This window comes from Scardinius erythrophthalmus (genome assembly GCF_964197995.2).
Source record: "Scardinius erythrophthalmus genome assembly, chromosome: 14".
NCBI classification, from domain to species: Eukaryota; Metazoa; Chordata; class Actinopteri; order Cypriniformes; family Leuciscidae; genus Scardinius; species Scardinius erythrophthalmus.
The window spans coordinates 26,634,603-26,658,801 of NC_138234.1; the positions used below are offsets into that span (position 1 = coordinate 26,634,603).

The 24,199-nt window shown below is 34.6% G+C and overlaps 1 protein-coding gene and 1 long non-coding RNA gene across 2 annotated transcripts; both read right to left on the reverse strand.

The window, feature by feature from the left end:
* Positions 1–227: 227 nt before the first annotated feature.
* Positions 228–6,127, reverse strand: LOC308701780. Its single transcript, XR_014031509.1, has 5 exons — positions 5,905–6,127; positions 5,546–5,658; positions 5,407–5,450; positions 4,244–4,308; positions 228–985 (listed from the first exon to the last, which is right to left on the reverse strand). It is a non-coding gene; the product is annotated as an uncharacterized lncRNA (long non-coding RNA).
* Positions 6,128–17,567: 11,440 nt separating this feature from the next.
* LOC308702650 (sialoadhesin-like) lies at positions 17,568–21,391 on the reverse strand. The gene is made up of 9 exons (XM_081385659.1): positions 21,287–21,391; positions 21,064–21,132; positions 20,541–20,882; positions 20,228–20,467; positions 19,564–19,890; positions 19,267–19,476; positions 19,038–19,119; positions 18,595–18,658; positions 17,568–18,500 (listed from the first exon to the last, which is right to left on the reverse strand). The coding sequence occupies exons 2-9, from the start codon at positions 21,107–21,109 to the stop codon at positions 18,291–18,293; spliced, it is 1,521 nt and encodes a 506-aa protein (XP_081241785.1). The 5' UTR covers positions 21,110–21,132; positions 21,287–21,391; the 3' UTR covers positions 17,568–18,290.
* Positions 21,392–24,199: the final 2,808 nt, after the last annotated feature.

The following is a 24,199-nucleotide window of genomic DNA, read 5'->3' on the forward strand; positions in this document are numbered from 1 at the left end:
AATGTTTTTTTAAATGTTTAGAGAACATTTTCTAAAAACATTATTAAAATGTTTAGTAATAACATTCTTATAACATTATTCTCTAACGCTCTTATAATGTTGTAAGCGGATAGTTTTATTTTTGTTCCCAGAATGTTCTTTTAAATGTTCGGATAACATTATTTAAAAACATTATTAAAATGTTTAGGTGTACCATTCTTACAACATTATTCTCTAACGTTCTTAGAAAGTTTTCAGGGGGTGTTTTTATTTTTGTTCCCAGAATGTTCTTTTAAAAGTTCAGATAACATTTTTTTTTACAACATTATAAAAATGTTTAATAATAATATTGTTAGAACATCATTTCTCCTAAAAGGTAGGATAACATTCTCTAAGAACACTCTAAAAATGTTTCGTGATGATGACCTTCTATAAATGTTTAATCATAACATTTTTAGAACATTATCCCTTTATTCTTATAAAGTTTTTAGCAGGAAGTTTTATTTTTATTCTTAGAACGTTCTTCTAAAAGTTAGGATAACATTCTCTAAAAATACTCTTAAAAATACTAGGCTACTTAACATTCTTATAAATTTTTTAGTGGGAAGTTTTATTTTTGTTCCCAAAATGTTCTCTTAAACATAAAAAATGCTTAGCTATAACATTGTTAAAACATACAATTTTATTAATCTCTAAAATAAAACAAAAATCTAACAGGTTTATGAATGGCATTCACATAAATTATTAGAAGTTCTGCGTACAGTAGATGCCCAACATTAAATGAAGAACTCAGTAAAGTCCAATGTGCAATCACACGTCTTGACTGCTGTTTGCTCAGAGCGCTCATCATCAGTCTTTGGTTGTCTTGGTTCTTGCAGAAAAAGAATAAAGTCATCTGCATTAATAGGTGTTCTACTGTTCTTCTCTTCTTCTTTTTCAGCTGCTATCCCAGTTAGCAGAATTGAGCTTCATTCTCTGTGTGCATGGTAGAGTTTTTCCTCATAGCCTATAAAAGAAGATCATGCAACAGTGTAAACAAAAATAATACAAATACATATTACATATTAAGATCACAAGCAATATTGACTTTGAAAACTTTCAAAATTAGCCAGCCTAATTATTAATCAGAAATTAATTAGATTAGTTTATTTAAATTATAAATATGATACCTTATGAGTATCTATTTTGTTTCTGTAATTTAAAACATATACTTAATCCATTATATACATGTTAAAGGGATACTCCACTTTTTTTGGAAATAGGCTCATTTTATAACTCCCCCAGAGTTAAACAGTTGAGTTTTACCGTTTTCTAATCCATTCAGCCGAGTTTCTGATATTTAGAAGAATGTCAGTAACCAGACAGTTTCTGGTCTCATTGACTTCCATAGTATATTTTTTTTCCTACTATGGAAGTCAATGAGACCAGAAACTGTCTGGTTACTGATATTCTTCCAAATATCAGAAACTCGGCTGAATGGATTCGAAAACGGTAAAACTCAACTGTTTAACTCTGGGGGAGTTGTAAAATGAGCCTATTTCCAAAAAAAGTGGAGTATCCCTTTAATAACACAACTAGAGGCTAAATTATTTTAACAAACTACAAACTTGGCTTGAGAAGTGTGAACCTCGAACTCAGGTCGCCTTGAGCACAGCTGCAGCATGTCACAGCACTGCCCACGATGCTTTTGCTCTGATGTAACAGCTCATTTTCATCAGTTATATTGTCTATGGATTGTTACATTTCTTACAGATTTCTGCTTGTTTTAAATCAGATACAGATAATGTGAGCTACTGTCTGTGCATATGAAAGCTTGTTTCCGCCATGGAATACAATTTTTAAAAAAGGTAATTGCGAATCACAATTCAAACTTTTTTTTCTCAGAAGTGCAAGATATAAACTCGCAATTGGCCGTTTGAAAGTCAGAATCACAGGATAAATTAGTAAAACCTGAGAAAAAAAAGCAATTCTGGCTTATTTCTTTTTGCTGTCGTTTCTATATGAGAACATTAATGCACTTCATCAATACAGCTGCTCTGAGAGTCACTTCAGCAGCATTTTAGCTTCATTTGAGAAAAACTATCATCATATCATAAAACACAGAGAAACTCAAAGGTCTACACGGCAATCCGTCAAATAAAAGTTTGGTTTAACCTTTGAAGAACGTTTTGCTTAAATCATTACATTTTAAATAATTGGTTATACAGTAGCAATTTAATTAAACCATTCAAATGGAATCAAGAAAACAAAAAAAAAATTTACTTTTGGGAGATGCGAGAGCGAAGTAGTCCAGTGATAATTAACAGGCAGCCATGGTTAATGCAATTTGCAAAAACCCGCCCCCTTTAGTTACTGTTGCTATGTCCAACAAGCCATGGCGCTCTCACGCCACACATCATGTTGTCACGCAATGAAAAATACATTGCGGATCACAGAAAAAACGCTGAAACGTTTAAACGCAGAGACAAGACAGAGCAGGTTACTTTTGATATGAAAGTTGAAACAAAGTCTCAACGTTTAATTTGTGTAATTTTTTTAGAAAAAAATATTTTTGGTAAAATAAAAATGTAAAAAATACCTGTCAATCAAACTCCCTCGAAGGGTGAATTCTGAGGGGAGTAAAAAAGACAGCTCACAATTCTGATATTTTCTTGCAATTGTGTGTTCCTGCCTCACAATTCTGAGAGAAAAAAAAATACTGTAATTTTACTGATGGAAACAGACAGTAAAAAAGTGGACTTCAAGGATTTCTTATTCTGTAGCTCCCTGTGGGATTTTTTTGACAAGTCCATAAAAATGCATCCATCCATGATAAAAGTACTCCACACGGCTCTGGCAGGTTAATAAAGGCGAAAGGTGAAGCGAAGTGATGCGTTTGTGTAAGAAACATATCCATATTTTATATTTTAGGGCTGGGAATCGATTAAAAAAAGTAACTGATTATTTACACAATTTGCTGTAATTAAATGCAATTAATTGCATTTCCCCCAAGCTTGTAATCATCAATATTTAAACTTAGAATAACCTAATTAAACAACAAAAAGGAAAAAAAGGAACAGAAAATAGCCCTGTATTAAAATAATATTAAACATCAATATATCAATATATTATTATTTTCAATAATCAATCAACATAATAAATTTAACAATTTATTATTATAATTTTTTTTTCTAATTATCAAAATAAAACATAGTCCTACAAAGCTATTATTACAAGAGCATGTGATCAGAGCAGGTCATTTTACCATTGTTGTCAGCATGACTATACCAGCTCAGTAGGGCTATTTCACAGAAGTCTACTACTGAGAAATTTCACGTTATTTGACTTTGCTTTTCCAGTGCATGATCGGTACATGATTGGAGCGTTTGGGCCGTTAACGACAGAGCAGAACGCGCAGCGCAAACACGGAGCAGAACATTGAGCAAAGAGCTCAATGTTTGCTCAGTGTTGTGTGTGTGTGTGTCAGTGCGCCGACACACACACACGGAATGGAGAGCGCGGAGCGGAAAAGACCCGGTCATGAAAGCTGCGCGAGAATAAAACCTGATCGCCAAACACGGAGGGGCGGGACGGCATATTTTGCAGCCTTTTCCGCAACAGGAAGTCATTAAAATGAGGCAAAAAAAGTGCTGCGTTAATTGCATTTTTTTTATAAACTCGTTAAGCATCTCAAATTAATCGCGAAGATTAACGTGTTAATTCCCCCAGCCCTACCATAATATTTTATCGACTTAAATAACTAGCTTCCAGCAGACAGCCATATGCAAGTCAAATTACGCCCAAAGAGTTAGTCAACGCATCGATACGCATATGCGCCTGCAAGGCTACGCATCACTACACTTCGGCCACCATATGCGTCTATGAGTAGAAAAATGTGTCGTCCCAGTTTTTGATACGCGACGCACCGTTGTATGCAATACTATGCGTTGTTGGTGGGGGCAAAACTGCAAGTTGCTTGCGTCCGACGTGTTGACTATAAAAGGCTCTTGTCGGTGCATGACATAGGAATAGCATAAGCTTTGACGGCTCTCGCGGTTCAAACAAACAGGGCTAGGCAATAAATTAAAGCTCCTCCCACATTTCTCTTTATATGATTCTCTTTAATGATAATTTTTCTAAAAATCTCTGTGGAAAGAAAGTCAGATATAAATCTGGGACAGATATAAATCTGGCACGAGGGAGAAAAAAATAGATCATTTTTATTTTGGAGTGCATTGTGCGTTTAAAATTGACTACGGTTTTATAAAATGCAGTGGATACTTACTAGTGATGGACTTGTTTCTCTGTTGGTGCCTGTTCTGCTCCGTAAACATTGGTCCAATGCTTGATCTTAAGAAAATGTAAAAAGTGTGTTAATGTGTGTTAACAGACTATTGATCTGGGTGACATAGGACCATTTTTTATGTTTTCCTTAAGTGTTAGGCTATATAAATCTGGAGAACCCTTACTAACATTAACCATGGTTTTGCTACACTAACTAAATGGTAATAAATTATTGTAATCAATCCACCATAAAAATATTGTTTCTACACTTTACTATAATAAAAACCATGGTTAATTTAGCAAAGGACCCTGGGAACATGTCCTAAAAAGAACAGCTCATCCAAAAAATAGACTCTCTATCGTTATTTACCGGTACTCCATGTTGTTCCAAAACTGTATGAATTTATTTTGTATAACCTTAATTAAGATATCTTGAGAAATGACATGATATCTTTTTTTTTTTTTTTATAAAATGGGTTCCAATGTTGTTTAATTCCCAACATTCTTGTGTTTCAGAGAAGTAAGTCATACAGGTTTGAAAATAATTTCATTTTGAAAGGACATTTATGTTATGTATAAAGACACAATGTTCTCAGTTCCCTCATTGTAAAGCTCCTATGCTGAGGTTTATTTAATTTTATTTTTTCAAAATGTTGCAAGTAAAATGTTCTAATTGTGTTAACTTGTCACATTAGAAGAACGTTTTATGAAGAACATTCAACATCTCATCTCTCAATGATATCCTCAAAACATTTCCCTAATGTGACAGAGAGAATGTTCTTCTTTTGTTATCATGAAACATTGGGACAATGTTATATTGAGATCATTGTACAACTTTAACTTTAGCAACATTCCCAAAATATGCTCAAAATGTTGCAAGTAGAATGTTCTTCTTTTGTTATCATGAAACATTGGGAACATTTGTTTCCATAAAATGGGTTCCAATGTTGTTTTATTCCCAACATTCTTGTGTTTCACAGAAGTCATACAGGTTTGAAAATATTTTCATTTTGAAAGGACATGTTTGGGTCAGCTAGGCCCATAAAAGCTCATATCAAGAAGACAGGTACAATTTTGACTGGCGGGTTTGGACCAGTGTGCCTTTGAGCAGAGTTTACATGTTCTGCCTCTATTTCACGTGTATTTTACTATGACAATACTCACCGCAACTGAAGATCATGTGGCTGGATAATTTATTCCCAAAATTCCTGGATAATGGGAAACACACACATACAGCAATATTATTAGCTATTTGTATTTACTTACTAAAAGAGACATAAAAAGCTTGCAAATTTTTACTCACCAGCTCAAAAACATATTATGATGATGACTCATCATTTTGACGGTAACGTTAGGCCGATATCCCGCGATCATTCAAAAGCCTAGTTTTCATAACTTAGTGGTTCGAGTTCCTCTCTGTATAAAGACACAATGTTCTCAGTTCACTCATTGTAAAGCTCAGACTATGCTGAGGTTTATATTTATTTATTTTTATCAAAAACTAACTTAGCTGACAATATTTAGCCTAACGTTACACATGCAGCCTGAAACATTGACATAATATCGATATTGCTCTAGTCGCATTTAAAATTAGCTTCTCAATTTAACACACTATATTTTGATGTAGCAGAATGGATTTTTATATAAAATAAAGTTATTTACCTTCCGCAGATTGCAATATGTCCGTTACACGTAGGCTACGTTGTTAAAATTCGTTGTCCATTTACATCCCGCAACTCGCTCAAAATAAAAATGTAACTGTACGATGCAAAATAATCCATGTTTTAAACAATGTAAAAGCCACAGAACCGAAGGAGGCTAGTACTGAAGATCCTCCCGAGCAGCAGCAGCGCGCGCACACACACACACTCTCACTCTAACAGACGAATATTCAAACTTCAAACTTGACCAGTAAAAGGCGCGCATAGCTGCCATTGGCCAGATTCTTGGATGACAGTCTGAATAGCCAATCATGCTCAAAACAACTCGAAGAGACAGCCAATAATGTGGTAACATTGCAATTACAGGAAAAGATTACATGTTTTAAAAGAAAGAATATGAAAAAAATGTGCACGGCTATTTATTTAGTTGTATTTGTAAGCTGGCTGTTATATTTAATCAATTGGTTAAATGGTGTCTTCATTGCAGTGCATGATAAAAAAATAAATAAACTTACAATAACATATAAATAATAATAATAAATTACACAAATAATATATACCATGTATAACAACATATATTTACCACTGCTCTGCCAAACAGCAGTTTAAAAGAGCAAACATATTATATATTAAACAGAGCAAACATTGCATATGTAGGCTATTCATATACAATTCTGTATACCTACCTACATGAAAAACTAATGGATTGGTATCATGGTAACATTAGAGTTACATTCATGTGACCCATAATGATCCTTTTGCACTTTAACAAAATATTGACCTTTCCTTTAGAAACACTCTTATGCCTAATAATGTCAACTTGCTTTTCACCCTGTGTGGCACAGTTACACAACCTGTTGGTTTAGGGTAAATCCTCTGTCCAACACAACACTTTGGTAACATTGGCATAATTCTATACAAGTTGCAACATATACCCCGGGTTTCACAGGCAAGGTTTAAGCCTGTAGTCCCAGACTAAAATGCACGTTTGAGCTGTTTTACCTGAAAGCAACTTGCACTAACATATCTTAAAATATGTCAGTGCCATTGTTTTGTCTCAAGATGCACACCAGTAATGTTTCTTTTTCTTTTTTCTATAAGGCACATTTTTAAAAGCTAATTAAATGCACTAAGGCCTAATCCTGGCTTAATCTAAACTCTGAAACCGGGTCTGGGTTAGAAATTAAGGGTTAAGGTTAACCCTAACCCTAACCCTTGTCTACAGACTTTTATTTAACAGCATGGATACTCCAAGGTGTTGACTGCAGTGGTTAGGCCTTTAGCGTTGATACAGGACGAATAACTTCTTACTGTGACAGTCTGTAATGTATTTTAGCAAAGAGTGTTTGTATGGATTGTCCCTAATTAAGCTAGAGCTATTGGTGCATTCAAGTCATGTCATAAAGATCGTATTTACAAGTTGAACGCCACCACAATGATGAGAATATGAGTAGGAAGCTCAGGATTTTCTTTAACCCCGATCTTGAAGAGTTAGGGGTGTGTCAGTGGGAAACATTGTGGGATACCACTATACTTAGGTATTCAGCAGTGACAATGAAGTAAGCTAATGCCTGCACAAAATATGATAGCATTAATATGTAACAGTATAATATGTGATGATAAAGTTTACAGTGGCTTCATTAATTTAAAACATTAAACAAAATTGTAAAACCTCATGAATACAAACTTCCCAGGAGGACTTAAATGCACCATATGTTCCATCGTGAACCCTGTTGGCCTGCTGTCTGACCAGCAAGCTCAATTTAACAATAATTGTGTAGTTTGATTGCTAAATGTTACATTTAAAATGTTCTAGTTTTGTTAACACGTCACATTACAAGAATTTTTTTTAAAAACACTCATCATCTCAGGTCTCAGTGATATCCTCAAAACATTTTACGAACGTTGATTTGATAATGTTCCTCCTCTGTTATTATGGAACATTGTGCCAATGTTTTACTGAGAACATTATATAATCTGTTATCTCAACAACATCCTCAAAACATCCTTAAAATGTTGCAATTAAAATGTTCTAATTGTGTTAACACATAACATTACAAGAACGTTTTATAAAGAACATTCAACATCTCATCTCTCAATGATATCCTCAAAACATTTTCCTAATGTGACAGAGAGAATGTTCTTCTTTTGTTATGACAAAACATTGGGACAATGTTATATTGAGATCATTGTACAAACTTTAACTTTAACAACATTCCCAAAATATGCTCAAAATGTTGCAAGTAGAATGTTCTTCTTTTGTTATCATGAAACATTGGGACAATGTTATATTGAGATCATTGTACAAACTTTAACTTTAATAACATTCCCAAAATATCCTCAAAATGTTGCAAGTAGAATGCTCTTCTTTTGTTATCATGAAACATTGGGACAATGTTATTTAAAGATCATTGTCCAAACTTTAACTTTAACAACATTCCCAAAATATGCTCAAAATGTTGCAAGTAAAATGTTCTAATTGTGTTAACTCGTCACATTAGAAGAACGTTTTATGAAGAACATTCAACATCTCATCTCTCAATGATATCCTCAAAACATTTCCCTAATGTGACAGAGAGAATGTTCTTCTTTTGTTATCATGAAACATTGGGACAATGTTATATTGAGATCATTGTACAAACTTTAACTTTAACAACATTCCCAAAATATGCTCAAAATGTTGCAAGTAGAATGCTCTTCTTTTGTTATCATGAAACATTGGGACAATGTTATATTGAGATCATTGTACAAACTTTAACTTTAACAACATTCCCAAAATATGCTCAAAATGTTGCAAGTAGAATGCTCTTCTTTTGTTATCATGAAACATTGGGACAATGTTATATTGAGATCATTGTACAAACTTTAACTTTAACAACATTCCCAAAATATGCTCAAAATGTTGCAGGTAAAATGTTCTACTAGTGTTAACTCGTCACATTAAAATAACGTTTTATAAAGAACATTCAACCTCTCATCTCTCAATGATATCCTCAAAACATTTTCCTAATGTGACAGAGAGAATGTTCTTCTTTTGTTATGACAAAACATTGGGACAATGTTATATTGAGATCATTGTACAAACTTTAACTTTAACAACATTCCCAAAATATGCTCAAAATGTTGCAAGTAAAATGTTCTAATTGTGTTAACTCGTCACATTAGAAGAACATTTTATAAAGAACAATAAACATCTCATCTCTCAACGGTATCCTCAAAACATTTTCCTAATGTGACAGAGAGAATTGTTCTTCTTTTGGTTTTATGAAACATTGGGACAATGTTATATTGAGATCATTGTACAAACTTTAACTTTAATAACATTCCCAAAATATCCTCAAAATGTTGCAAGTAGAATGCTCTTCTTTTGTTATCATGAAACATTGGGACAATGTTATTTAAAGATCATTGTCCAAACTTTAACTTTAACAACATTCCCAAAATATGCTCAAAATGTTGCAAGTAAAATGTTCTAATTGTGTTAACTCGTCACATTAGAAGAACGTTTTATGAAGAACATTCAACATCTCATCTCTCAATGATATCCTCAAAACATTTCCCTAATGTGACAGAGAGAATGTTCCTCTTTTGTTTTTATGAAACATTGGGACAATGTTATATTGAGATCATTGTACAAACTTTAACTTTAACAACATTCCCAAAATATGCTCAAAATGTTGCAAGTAGAATGCTCTTCTTTTGTTATCATGAAACATTGGGACAATGTTATATTGAGATCATTGTACAAACTTTAACTTTAGCAACATTCCCAAAATATGCTCAAAATGTTGCAAGTAGAATGTTCTAATTGTGTTAACTCGTCACATTAGAAGAACATTTTATAAAGAACAATAAACATCTCATCTCCCAATGATATCCTCAAAACATTCTACAAATGTGACAGAGAGAACGTTCTTCTTTTGTTATGACAAAACATTAAGACAACGTTATTTTGAGATCATTGTACAAACTTTAACTTAAACAACATTCCCCAAATATGCTCACAATGTTGCAAATAAAATGTTCTAATTCTGTTAACTCGTCACATTAAAAGAACGTTTAATAAAGAACAATAAACATCTCATCTCTCAATGGTATCCTCAAAACATTTTCCTAATGTGACAGAGAGAATGTTCCTCTTTTGTTTTTATGAAACATTGGGACAATGTTATTTTGAGATCATTGTACAAACTTTAACTTTAACAACATTCCCAAAATATTCTCAAAATGTTGCAAGTAAAATGTTCTAATTGTGTTAACTCGTCACATTAGAAGAACGTTTTATGAAGAACATTCAACATATCATCTCTCAATGATATCCTCAAAATATTCTACAAATGTGACAGAGAGAATGTTCTTCTTTTGTTTTTATGAAACATTGGGACAATGTTATATTGAGATCATTGTACAAACTTTAACTTTAACAACATTCCCAAAATATTCTCAAAATGTTGCAAATAAAATGTTATAATTTTGTTAACTCGTCACATTAAAATAACGTTTTATAAAGAACATTCAACATCTCATCTCTCAATGATATCCTCAAAACGTTTTCCTAACGTGACAGAGAGAACGTTCTTCTTTCGTTATAATGAAACATAGGGACAATGATATTTTGAGATCATAGTACAACTTGTTATTTCAGAAACATTCCCAAAACATCTTTTGAATGTTGCAGTTAAAATGTTATATCTTAGTTTTCATATAACGTTATAGGAACATTTTTTAAAATGAGAAAACATCCTTAAAATGTTCGGTAAACATTACATTCAAATGTTTTCTTTAGAACATTAACCAAACTTGTAGGGAATGTTAGCGAAAGTTCTGAGAACGTTCCCTGCTAGCTGGGAACACTGTTTTTCATGGCAACGAGAAAAAACAGACCGCATTCTACATTAGAATTCAACCAAGCCATGTAATAAAATATAATATAAATGAAAACAAAAAAAACTGGGTTCCGCACCCAATAATTAACTAATTAATTAATGCAACTTGGAGTATATCTTCGTGTGTGTGTAGGCTTGGCCTAGCCTATATTATTATTTTTTTAAATAAAACATAGGCCTATCCATTATATCACCATACTTTGCGTTATATTGAAACTAAGTATTGTTTTCAAATAAATAATTGTTGTGAGCATAATTTAGTATTAGTTACTAATATATAATTCGTATTATAATAATTATAATTTAGTATTATTTTTTAAAATTTATTAAAAAATGTTGAAGTGCAAATAGACCCAATAAGTCATATTTCCCGGTTGTAAAATTGTCGTGTTTTATTCGTCTTATAGATAGGCTACCTAACATTTCTCATGAAAAATCGTTATTGTAATCATGTATGAGATTGTAAACGTCTTACCTTTTTCTTCTTCTCAGATGTGCAGAACCTGACTCATCCAATTGATTTTTTCTTCGATGGTAAAATAAAATAAAATTCTTCCCCCAGAATGAAGTTCAGTCGTGGTGTGATCTTTGTGGCATATTGAGTTTATGGACAATTTGAAATCCCCATTAACTTTGTCCACTTTATCAAGCAGCTACTTTCTTGAAATTATGTATCGCTCAAGCGGTTTTATAGCCTATATATATATATATATTAATATTTATATATATGATTTTTTTTGTTAATGTATCTTCATTACCTAGATATAATTATACAACATACAAAAAGTAGTCAAAACACATCTAACAGACAAAAGTTGTTTATTTATTGATACAACATTAAAGTGCTTATTTTTTAATTAACGAAATGTTATATTCATCTTTATAGAAGATACAATACAACAATCTTCAATCTTCATATTCATAGCAGATTGTAACCTTTAAAACAGTTCTTTTTGTGGTGGTTTATTTAGCAAAAGCACAATGTTTTCTTGATATTGTGAGTTTACACAAATAAAAGCTTTGAATAATGTATTATTCGTATCTGTATGACCAGAAATGATTGTATTTTATTTTAAGTTGTTTACACTGTTGACAGGCAAAAATGCAAGTGATTGTGCGGGCGCTTCCATGGCCTGCAGTGCGCGCGCTCCCCACTCCGCACATAAAGGACAGATAATGGAAGATATATAGCCAGCACCAGCAGCAGTGGCTCACAGTTGAATGGGGCTGCAGCTCTCCCTTCTGAATACAACAGAGTCAGTCAGCCGCGGGTGTGGCAGTGCCTCACTAAAATATAAATTTTTAATATTTATATAGAAATGTATAGACATTTATATAGAAAATAATAAATGGTAAATGTGTTCACCATCCTGCAGCAATGTTGCTAAGTATTTTTAGACTATATTAAGTCGTAAAGTGCGCTTGATAAATTCAAATTGAATGCACGACTTCAGCATGTAGGCTAGGAGACAGTGTCAAAGCTCCACAAAAATCCACAATTTTCCAATGTAAATCTGTGGTGAAAAATTTAACTGCATCACTTATGCATCGCTTATTTTCATGTTGCCTTGATCTATGACATTGTATTGTTTTGTATGTCTATTTGTTAATAAGGGATTTATGGACACATCAAGGTTTTTAGATTTGTAGAGTAAAAGTAGAGTAAAAAAAATTAGCAGAGAGGACGTAATAAATTGGCTAGCATTTTAACCAGTGTTATTATTTTTAAGTTTAATACTTGTTGTATTATTATTTAATATTTTCATGAATTGGATGTACATTTAATACATATTTGCTTTCATTAATTTGTCATATTTGTAACGTTGTTGTGTGACCATATAATAACCAGTATGGAACGTTCCCCTAAAGTCACATTGAGAACGTTATTATATGACCAACAGAGGACCATGCGAGAACGTTCTGTTAACGTCCCGAATGTCCTCTTTGTAACGTTTGCTATGTGACCATAAAATAAACAATATCGAACGTCCCCCTAAAGTAATAACGGGAACGTTATTATATGACCAACTGAGAACCGTATGGGAACGTTCTGTTAACGCCCCGAATGTCCTCTTTGTAACGTTGTTGTGTGACCATATAATAACCAGTATGGAACGTTCCGCTAAAGTCACATTGGTAACGTTATTATATGACCAACAGAGGACCATGCGAGAACGTTCTGTTAACGTCCCGAATGTCCTCTTTGTAACGTTTGCTATGTGACCATAAAATAAACAATATCGAACGTCCCCCTAAAGTAATAACGGGAACGTTATTATATGACCAACTGAGAACCGTATGGGAACGTTCTGTTAACGCCCCGAATGTCCTCTTTGTAACGTTGTTGTGTGACCATATAATAACCAGTATGGAACGTTCCGCTAAAGTCACATTGGTAACGTTATTATATGACCAACAGAGGACCATGCGAGAACGTTCTGTTAACGTCCCGAATGTCCTCTTTGTAACGTTTGCTATGTGACCATAAAATAAACAATATCGAACGTCCCCCTAAAGTAATAACGGGAACGTTATTTTATGACCAACTGAGAACCGTATGGGGACGTTCTGTTAACGCCCCGAATGTCCTCTTTGTAACGTTGTTGTGTGACCATATAATAACCAGTATGGAACGTTCCCCTAAAGTCACATTGGTAACGTTATTATATGACCAACAGAGGACCATGCGAGAACGTTCTGTTAACGCCCCGAATGTCCTCTTTGTAACGTTGTTGTGTGACCATATAATAACCAGTATGGAACGTTCCCCTAAAGTCACATTGGTAACGTTATTATATGACCAACAGAGGACCATGCGAGAACGTTCTGTTAATGTCCCGAATGTCCTCTTTGTAACGTTTGCTATGTGACCATAAAATACCCCAAATAGAACGTCCCCCTAAAGTCATATAAGGAACCTTGAACTGCAACACTTTCATAACCAAAAGAGGACGTTCTATGAACGTCCCGAATGTTCTGTAAAGGTTCGGAACTTTCGTTACATTTAGAGAACTTTTAGGGGACGTTGCACAAGGTCGCGAGAACGTCCCCTCTTACGTGGGTACGCTTCTGAAAATGATTAGTCAATCTCAATTCAGGAAGTCAGTATTAGCCATCATGTCACATGATCTATCAAACCTTGAGTTCTGTCATTACCTATTTTTTAGAAACATTAAATAAAAATCTAAATAGACAAAAAAATATTTATAAATATTTCAGAACAGTATAAATTAAAGGCAAATATTATTTGATAATTTTTCCTGAATTAACTGCGAATCAATGTTTAATCAGGTTTAATGAAACACACACATTTATATATTAATTTCAATTACCAGATCCCCCTTTTTTGAAATAGGCACAGGATTATGGGAAATTATACAAAGATACATTTATGATGCATTCAATAACCAACAGCATGAATTAACATTAAGAAAGATAGAAAGTCACATGATGATGTTTGTCTCTGGCCAACAGTAAATATAAAAAGCTAAATATTGATAAGAATGACTTATATTTTAGCAGCACAATATATCAAAGGTCAGCAGAGAATAAAATCAGACAAGTTTATATATATATATTAGATTTTGCCGTCTCCAAACTGTAATACTCTCAGGAAATGGTATACTCAGGGCTGGATTAACATAAGGGCTAGGTGGGGCTGAAGCCCAAAGGCCTGAACTTTCATTACAAAGAGGCTTCCATAGTTTCTACTTAGTAATATTATTATTATTATTTTAGTTGTTGTTGTTACAGTTAAACTCTGGATTCTGCCTAAGAACTATGGAAACTTTTCATCTAGGCAACAGAGGAGAATTTAAGAGCTTTAAGTGGTATCAGTGATTTCAGGCCCAAAAATATTTTTATCACATTCATCTAATCTTTCCTAACGATCCGCTAGCTGCCCGCCCCATAAGCATGCCGTCAAAAAAACGCGTCTCTGTAGGCAGCCTAGGCTCTGAGATCTGCACACAAACAAAATTGGTTTAGCCAAACACTCAAAACCAAAACAAATAGTGTTCCAACCAATCACCGACAGGGGGAGGGTGTTGTGAGGTTTTGTGCTCGTGCACGGCTGCACGCGAAGTCAGAGCTGAAGAAAAAGCTGGCTCAAAACCTCACAACACCCTCCCCCTGTCCAACCGTGATTGGTTGGAACACTTTGTTTTGGTTTTGAGTGTTTGGCTAAACCAGTGGTTCTCAATCCTGGTCCTGGGGACCCACAGCTCTGCACATTTTATATGTCTCCTTTATCTGACACACCCAGTTCAGTTCAGAGCTCTTTCCTAACGAGATGATGATCTGAATCAGGTGTGTTAAATGAGGGAAACATACAAACTGTGCAGAGCTGTGGGTCCCCAGGACCAGGATTGAGAACCACTGGGCTAAACCATTTGTTTTTGTGTGCAGATCTCAGAGCCTAGGCTGCCTATAGAGACGCGGTTTTTTTTGACGGCATGCTTATGGGGCGGGCAGCTAGCGGATCGTTAGGAAAGATTAGATGAATGTGATAAAAATATTTTTGGGCCTGAAATCACTGATACCACCTTTAAAGTCTGGATCCCTATGACATAGCTTCCATTGCAGTATATTAAAAATATTTATTATTATTTGTTTCTGTCCTTTTTGTATTCATTGATTAATTAATTTATTTCAATTTAAATGCTGTAACCCCAGCAAAACATTAATGGTGTTGCAAATTAGCTCAAAATTAATATTACAATCAATCAACCTGTTCGTCCCATGAACACTCAGTGTTAATTGTTTATTAATTCTAAGAAATGTTCATTTCCGGGGGAGGGAAATGTCTTTCTTACTGTACAGTACTACTAAGAGCCTGTAGTCAAAATCTAAATCATAAAATAAACTTTGTTGCAAGCAGAGAATCAAAACCAAATACTTATTGTGCACAAGTTTTATTAACTAAATCGCAAACATAACTAATCTAAACACACATACATACAATCACATACTTGGGTAAAATGGTAAGTGACAGAATGAAACCAGAAGCAGGAAAAGGAACTATGAACTATGAAAAGAACCATCGGCTTATTATTTTCAGAGCACATCATTAAATGTATACTGGAGTGGCCTTTGCAGTGAAAGCATTTCGTGAAGTTCCTGAAGAAGGATTTTGATGGTTCGATGAGTCTCAAGCGATTTCTTCTGCATTGAATGAAAAAATACTGATGAAATTGCATGGTTTGTTTGACTTTGTTCACATGGCTGGAGTGCAGATTGTGGCCCACCGGTCCTGGGTCGGAGCGGCCACGCAGAGCAACCAGGAGAAGGGATGAAGTCGGAAGAGTTGATGGTTGGAGTTGCGATTGACTTCTTCTGTTTTGAATGAAGAAATTGTGCCAAACTCCTGATGTTATCCTTGATTCTGTTGTGCTTGAGAGAGTCCTCTCTCTCCTGAATGAGCAAATGGCTGGTTATGAGTCCACGCAGGACAGCAACCCGTACGTACCGAAAAGGCCAAGAGAGGGAAGGGCTTGTGTAAAGGCAATTCAAAGCCTGAGAAAGGTCACACCTCTCAGGGTTAGCTCGACCAATCAGAAAGGTGGAATTGCAAGCGGGAAATTCCTCTGTTGTGAGGATTTATGACTCTGTCTCAAGTGTGGTTAGACATGGGCTTTGCCGTCTGTGTCCATTTATACTCAGATTCAGAGTGAGTTTTAAAGATTATTTGTTAAATATAACAGTCTAGCCCTGATAATGAAAAAAGTTTACTTAAAAATTTACATTTACTGTTTCAGCAATGTATCAACTGACTGATTTATTTATTTATTATTATTATTATTATTATTCATACAGTAAAATTCAATGCGTGCAAAATGGGTCTCAATGACTTTCATTGAATGGACAGGGGGGAAACATTTTCTAGAGTATTTTGATTCGCGTGTCAATGAAGTCATGATGGTTTAAACATACTCAAGGGTGAGTAATTGATTTTTATTTTGCGGTGAACTATTCCTTTAAGCTGGATTTATTACACCGGGATCATTAGAATCATACCTGGAGTGTGCGACAGTAAGATCAGAGATAAGAATCTGGAGATGAATCCATTCTTTCACTCCTTTTAGAATGATAGCTGATGTGAAAATAACTCTTCCCATTTTACACTCTTATTGTTGAGCAACAGCTCTTGAAAACATTCCACTACACTCCTCCCTTGGTGTCGAATCATGGTAATTAGTAATAAGGTTAAGGTTGTTTAATCACATTTTATATTTAGGGATATGACAAACCAGTACATTTGACTAGCACATATCTTACTAGTAGAAAAGGTAAGACTCAAGAGAATCCAGGGAAACATTATGAAGACCAGCATTAGTCTTTTTTTGCATTACATAGCCTACTAATTATTTTAAGGTTTTTTTGGGTTTTTTTTTTGCTGCTTGTAAACTGGTTGCATAATGTAAATGTATAATATAGTTAGAAAAAAACACAGACTACACGCCCATTACAGTTTTTCAACTGGAATATGTTTAGCAATTTCATTTCCTTCCCTTTTTCTTTTTATAGAAATCAAAATCACGTTCCAAAAACAGCTTGCAGACTTGCATCATAATGAATATGCACTACTATTCAAAAGTTTAGCTCCAGAAAGATTTTATATATTTTTGAAAAGATTACATGTACCAAGGCTGCATTCATTTGAAGAAAAATACAGTCAAAACCGTAATGGTTTCTTTTCCAGATTTTTTTTTTTTTTTTTTTTTTTTTTTTTTTTTTGATGAACAAATGTTGAGGAACAGCATTTATTTGAAATATAAATCATCTGAGATCTGAAATAATTTATTTATTTCATCTAAAGATACATACATGATGCAATTTAAGCAGGCAATGTTCAAAAGTATTTAAAAAAACATACATTATAAAGATTAAAATTCAGGAGAAATATATCTATGTACAGCTACTGAGTCAAATCCTCCATATTTTTGGATAATTTAAGTAAAATTCTGTTTTAAACTACACAAATATACAGAACATCCATAGTAAGTAAGTAAGTAAACTTTATTTCTATAGCACCTTTCACAGACAAGAAGGGTCACAAAGTGCTAAAATAACACACATAACATAAACAACCATATTGCTAGTTAAATGCTTGTCTAAAAAGATTTGTCTTAAGGTGTTTTCTAAAAGTTTCCACAGAGTCCAAAGCTCTCAAGGCTAATGGAAGAGAGTTCCAGAGCCTTGGAGCCACCACACAGAAGACTCGATCACCTCTTGTTTTAAAACGTGTTCTAGGAACAGTTAAAAGGTCTTGGCCTGAAGACCTCAAAGAGGGAGCTTGACCATGCAAAGCTCTATAAGTAATAGTTAGGATTTAAAACTGTACTCTAAAACTAATTGGAAGCCAATGAAGAGCCTTAAGCATTGGTGTAATATGTGATCTCCTGTTGGTCTTAAACAAAAGTCTTGCAACTTGCAGCCATAGACATTTGACAAGAGCAAAAGCTTGTTCACAATATGGCAGTAGTTGAGTTTAATGGTGGATCTAAACTGAGGGTCTACTGAACTTCACAGATTCATAATGAGCATCAGCTGAGGTTGAATGTACAGCAGTAGGTGCCAAAGATGTGTTTTTCATGCGAGGTTGATTGAAATTAATAGTTGAATAATAAACGTCCTGATCCTTCATGTGAACTTGCTCTGTGCAGACCTTAGACAAGGGTTCAGCATTTTCATACAGTGTAGCAGAACCCGACTGAGAGTTAAGGGAGAATACAAAATATCAGTGACAGAACACAAAATATATTTAAGCAGTGTGTCAAATAACCTGTTTGCTCAGATGCTCTCACCTGTTCAACATCCTTTGTGTCCTCATGCTGTTGAGATGAATTATTCCTTCTCCTCCTGTTTAAACTGCAGCATGTCAAAAGAAAACTATTTTTAATGGATCTTAAGATTGAATAAGTTCAATGTAATATGAAGACAAACAACATTTTAAAACTCAAAACTTCCTCCCAACCCAAACAGACCTACTGAAACAAAGCTGCAAAAACAGCTTGTTTCAAACCCATGACACATTAACCATCACCACATTTACACAACAGCGCTGATTTTCCGAAGCTCAGCAACTTCATGGTAAAGCAATAAAGAGGAAGCAAGTTATTTTTAAAAACGAGAGAACATAACGATAAGTATAATAGAAGAGGGCCATGGTCATGCAACTTTTCCCTTGACAAATATTACAAATAGACCTCAGGGAAAAATAGAATACATAATAGAAACAAATGCTTACCTATACCACAGGACTCCTATGAGTGCAAGGATCAGGAACACGGACAGTATGATTACGGCGTTCCGTAAAGCTGTGTTCGTTTCTAGCATAAGACAGAATTTACAGATACACACAAAAATGTAAATACACTAATACTGTAACATCGAAACAATAAATACATATCAAGTACATCATTTTAATGCAGCAATCATTTCAGACTAAAGCACATGTATCATGAGAGATGTGTCACCTTCTACAGCACAGGAATACTCTTGAAGCTCTTCATTGCTGACTGAGTCCAGGTACAGCTTGTTGGCTTTAGTGAATCCATCCGTTACCTGCCGTCCGTTCTTGTACCAGATGTAAGTATGATTGTTGTTCAGAGTGCATTTAGTTGAACAGCTTAATATCACTTCTTGTCCCTCTGATATCATGTTTGGGCTGCTTATCACCTGCGTATCTGAAGAAAGCACACACACATACACACAAAGGCATATTAGAAATTAAACAGGAAACATTTTTAACTCAATTTTGAATAAGCAGTTACCTGTAACAGTAAGAATGACTCCAGGTGATCCAGAGTATGTTCCTCCTGTCTTGTCAGTGATGATCCTGAATTTATATTCTTCAGAGTCGTTCATCTTGAGCTCTTTGATTCTCAGTGTGTTTCCCTCATACTCCACACGACCAGCGAACTGATGCTCCTCACGCAGATCCTTGAAGTCACCAGGCTGAACGTAATGCCAGAATGTTTTATTTACAGAATAACCAGAGGGATGTGAGTATGTGCTGGAAATATCTACTGTTGAGCCCATCAAAGCACAGACTCTTCTAGAGGAGTAAGACACATCCCAGCAGCCACTCTTAGAAATACCTGGAAGAGACACAGAATCCTGCTGTGAAAGTCACAATTAAGGCTTTATTAAGGCTTGATCACAACAAGAGGAATGTTTGTCACAAATTCAAGAAAAACATCATGCAAACAGATGAGGGGTCAAGTGCAAAGTCTGCAAGTGTGGGTACTGGGACAGACCCCATGTCTCAAATGCACACTTTGATTTGAACAGACAAATTGCATGAGAAAATCACAAAGAATGTTCATAATGAACAATCGTCTTGATATGAAAAAACCTTTAAATGTGTCCACATAGACTTATATGACTGATATTATATGAGTGTTTACTAATAAGCATATCAAGTGTCACACTCACACACAGGAGAGGAGGAATTCTTAAGATCTGCAGTAAGAAAACAGGAGTAACTGCCATCAGCTTCGTTGGGTGGAACAGTAATGCTTCTGCTTCTGAAATCATATATATTTGTATATTGTCCATTTTTTTTCCAGAAGTATTTCTGTGGTCTGGACGTCAAATCACAGGAAGAATCACAGGTTAGTTTTACTCTCTGATCGCTCGGGTCTGTAGATGCAGGATTCATCCTCACTTGCAGGTCTGAATTAAAATAAAAAATTACAAAATAATTGATCCCATTACAAATGAAAACTCAAATGAGACTCAGTTTCACCTGTGACTGTTAGATTGAAGGCGGCTGAGCTGAGACGTTTAACTCCATCCTTCATGATGAACATGAGCTGATATTCTCCAGAGTCTCTCTCTCTCAGGTCTGATATTGTGAGTGTTGAATAGTCGTTTATGAACTCCTGCTTCACCCGTCCTGAGTAGTCCGAGTCTAAAGTCAAATCTTCAGGTTCATCACTCTTTCTCCAGTTTGTACTTTGTTTCCGGCTGAACCAGAACACAGTTTTGATGTTGGTGTTGGAATAAGAACATCTCAGCTGCACAGGGCTTTCACTCAGAGCACAAACATCTTCACGGGTCATCAAGAAGCAATTCAGTGTTAGAGAACCTGATGAAAAAGAAACACTTACACCAAAAAGATTGCATTGATGAAGGAAAGATCCTCATATGACAAATCACATGACAGCAGTGAGGCAACTCTCCTTCATGTCTAAAATGTCTAACAGTATATTGGAATTAATTTTGATAACACATTGATATACTACAATCCATTAACACAATATTCTTACCCGAGATGTGTATAAGTAGGATCAGTGATATGAGTCTGAAGTCCATGCTTAAACTTTGAAAATAATTGACTTGTTTGTCCAGAATGAAAAAAAATAAAAAATTGTGGAGAGAGAGGCACACAATCATTTCAAATCATTTATCTCAATAACTACATGAATTGTATTTGTTGAGCATGGTTGAGACAATTTTCTTAAAACAAATTTAAATGACTGATTCACATACTTACATGTTGCAGATTTCTCCAGCTATGAACAAGTTGTGTGCCGTTGCAAAAGTGCTGTCAGCGTCTGAAGTTGACCAGGCAAACAGCTGATAATATTTCCTTCCTTTTTCTGAAGCAGAAAAAAACTCTTTACCCACTTGTTGTTGGACAGCGACAGTTAACTCTCCACTACATGAGCATCTTCATGTTTTGTAGCTTCAAGTTCACTTTTAGGCTTTACGTTTCCCAAATGACAACTTGACAAAACCTTTGCACCATTCTCAATACAAGTTAATTCACGTCATGTGATGAAACTATTAATTCATAAACATACAGTTTTGGAGGAGTCGCACCACATGACATTTTACAACCTAAAATAATCTTCCTTTGTCATAAACAGACCAAAGTTTCTGATATTTAGACATAGGTAGGTCTTTTATTAAAATCTGTTGACTTTAGCAAGCCTTGTTGCATTATGCGGTATACGCCAATGGTGATAGTTCAAAAATTGGAAAAAGCACTTTACATTTTTTTCCCAAAGTTTGCATACTGTATACCTGTAACTCAAGAATAATTAAAGATACTGCAATAGTGCCGTCAATCGACTAAAAATATGAACTAATTCATTGCAAGCTTTTCTGTAATTAACATTAAAGTTTTTAATATATTTTTATATTGCAGTACTTACACATTGAATTTCATAAACAACATAAAGACTGTATATTTTAAAAATTTGATTAATGGCATCTTTTTACTAAGCACTTGTCGGGGATATCTGGTTATGTTTATTCTAAGTTTTCACCACATGGACTCTGTTTGTGTTTTCACCTTAGATAGTTTGTCGTCATGGTTGTTAATTTGATTTTTTACTCAGTTCAGGTGTTTATGTCTCATTATCCTCTCACTATTTACTGTAAGTTCAGTTCATTTTGTATTCGTGGTCGGGTCTTGTTAATGGTTATGTTGATGCATGTGTTAGGATTATGTTACAGTTTTTTTCAGTCGCTAACAAGCGTTTGTCCAGCCAGTGTTCACATTTTCAAAACTCTAAACACAATTAGCACAGCATCGGTCTTTTGTGGCCATACCATTCACACATTTCTTGTCGTTTTCACACAATATGCAGTCAGTGAACACATTTCCATAATGCTTACATTTTCTTAACAGACAAGCTATACCTCCCAACAAAATTATAGAGTGTTTTTGTAGTATTTACAAATGTTAACACACAACATCCCACAATAGCAAAAACAATATTCCAAACCTTAGATACAGTATGGACTGCATCTATTTATTTACCATTTACATGAAACTTTTCCCATTTTTGTCAATTTCATGATTTTAGAAAAATGTGATTTTGATTGCTAGCAAAATGTGTTGCTTTTGAACAATGTCATGAAGAAACAAGCTTTTCGAGTCCATATGCATCTTCCTGGAGTAATGATGCTGAAAATTCAGCTTTTCATCACAGGAATAAATTACATTTTACACAATTTATTACATGACATACATATTTTTACACAGAAATCAGTTATTTCAAATTGTACTACTGTAATATTTCACAATATGAAAGTTTATAAAAACCTCTGCTTCTGCAATGATATCAGTTCAAAAACAATGTATCAGTGAGAGAGTCAAGGAGCTACAACGACAATATGTCCAGGTATAGTGTAGTATATTAAATTCAATGTCCAGTTCTATAAGCTTTGCACTTTGCAAGTAGGTAACCTACACAGCAATAGGTTACAGTACAGTATGGTATACAGTAAATGACATGATTTACATAAACTTTGTTTTGAGAGTTATGGAATTGGAGGCCAACCAGGCCCCTCATGAATTCATATACATAGATGAGGCAGGATTCAATCTGGCCAAAAGGCGTCAACCTGGACAAAATGTAATGTGGAGGTGGAAGGTTTATGACCATCAGCCACATGAGCAGATGTCCCTCCTTGAAGGCATGGATGCTGGCTCCAAGGGTGGATCCGACATACCAAGCAGTTTTATCCCAGGTGCATCGCCTTGGATGATATCAGATGTGATCTTGATGAAAACATGTGGCCTAACCCTGAAGATCGCAGAGATTAGATACAGTAATTTTATGTTTTTTTTTGCTGTTGTTTTTTTGTTCAGAATGCTCTTGTGTGTTTCATGGATATTTTGTTCACTGTAAGCAATACTGTAAAACTTTTTCTGTTTCTATCAAACCGTGTTTACTGTACCTCCTGTAGTAAACAGTAAAGGAATTAAAAACTGATTTGCTTTTTACTGGAATGATTATGAATGTGAACAGTACTGTACATGTGGACAGTTCCCAACCAAGAATTTAGTGTAAAATGGTGGATTGCACGTTTTGCATGCAAATACCTGTAAAACTGAAACATAAAAGTCTATGCAGTTTTAGTAATGTCAACAATAGCCAGGATTTTGAAACCTGGTGTACTTTGATTGAGTGCATGAACCTTGTGAAGTGAAAACAAGTGTTATTCTTTGACAGAAAAATTTAATTTTGAGTCAGATTTCCAGTGTTTTGGTAAAGTTAGTGTGTGCGCAGAGAAATATGTTTTCTGTTTTGAAATGAAGAGTTAGTATATATTTAACAAAATGTGTTTTTGAGAAGACAATTAACCATTTGGCCAATTGTGTTTTGTAGGTGTGAGTCTGTGTTAAGAGTTTAGAAAAAGTATCTTAAGTATGGGTAAGCGCTTGTTAGCGATTGAAAAAAACTGTAATGTCATAGTTGTGTGTGTTGGATTGCTGTTACTCTTCATCTGCGTCGTTCGTTTGTCACCACCACACAACCCCGTAACAGTAGCTAAAATGCACAAAAAAAGGTAAAAATGTTTTGGGCTGTTTTGGACCCATGTGTCCTAAATGGTGCATTCAGATTTTCAGGGATGTCTAACAGGTAAATATACAAAAATTGAATAATC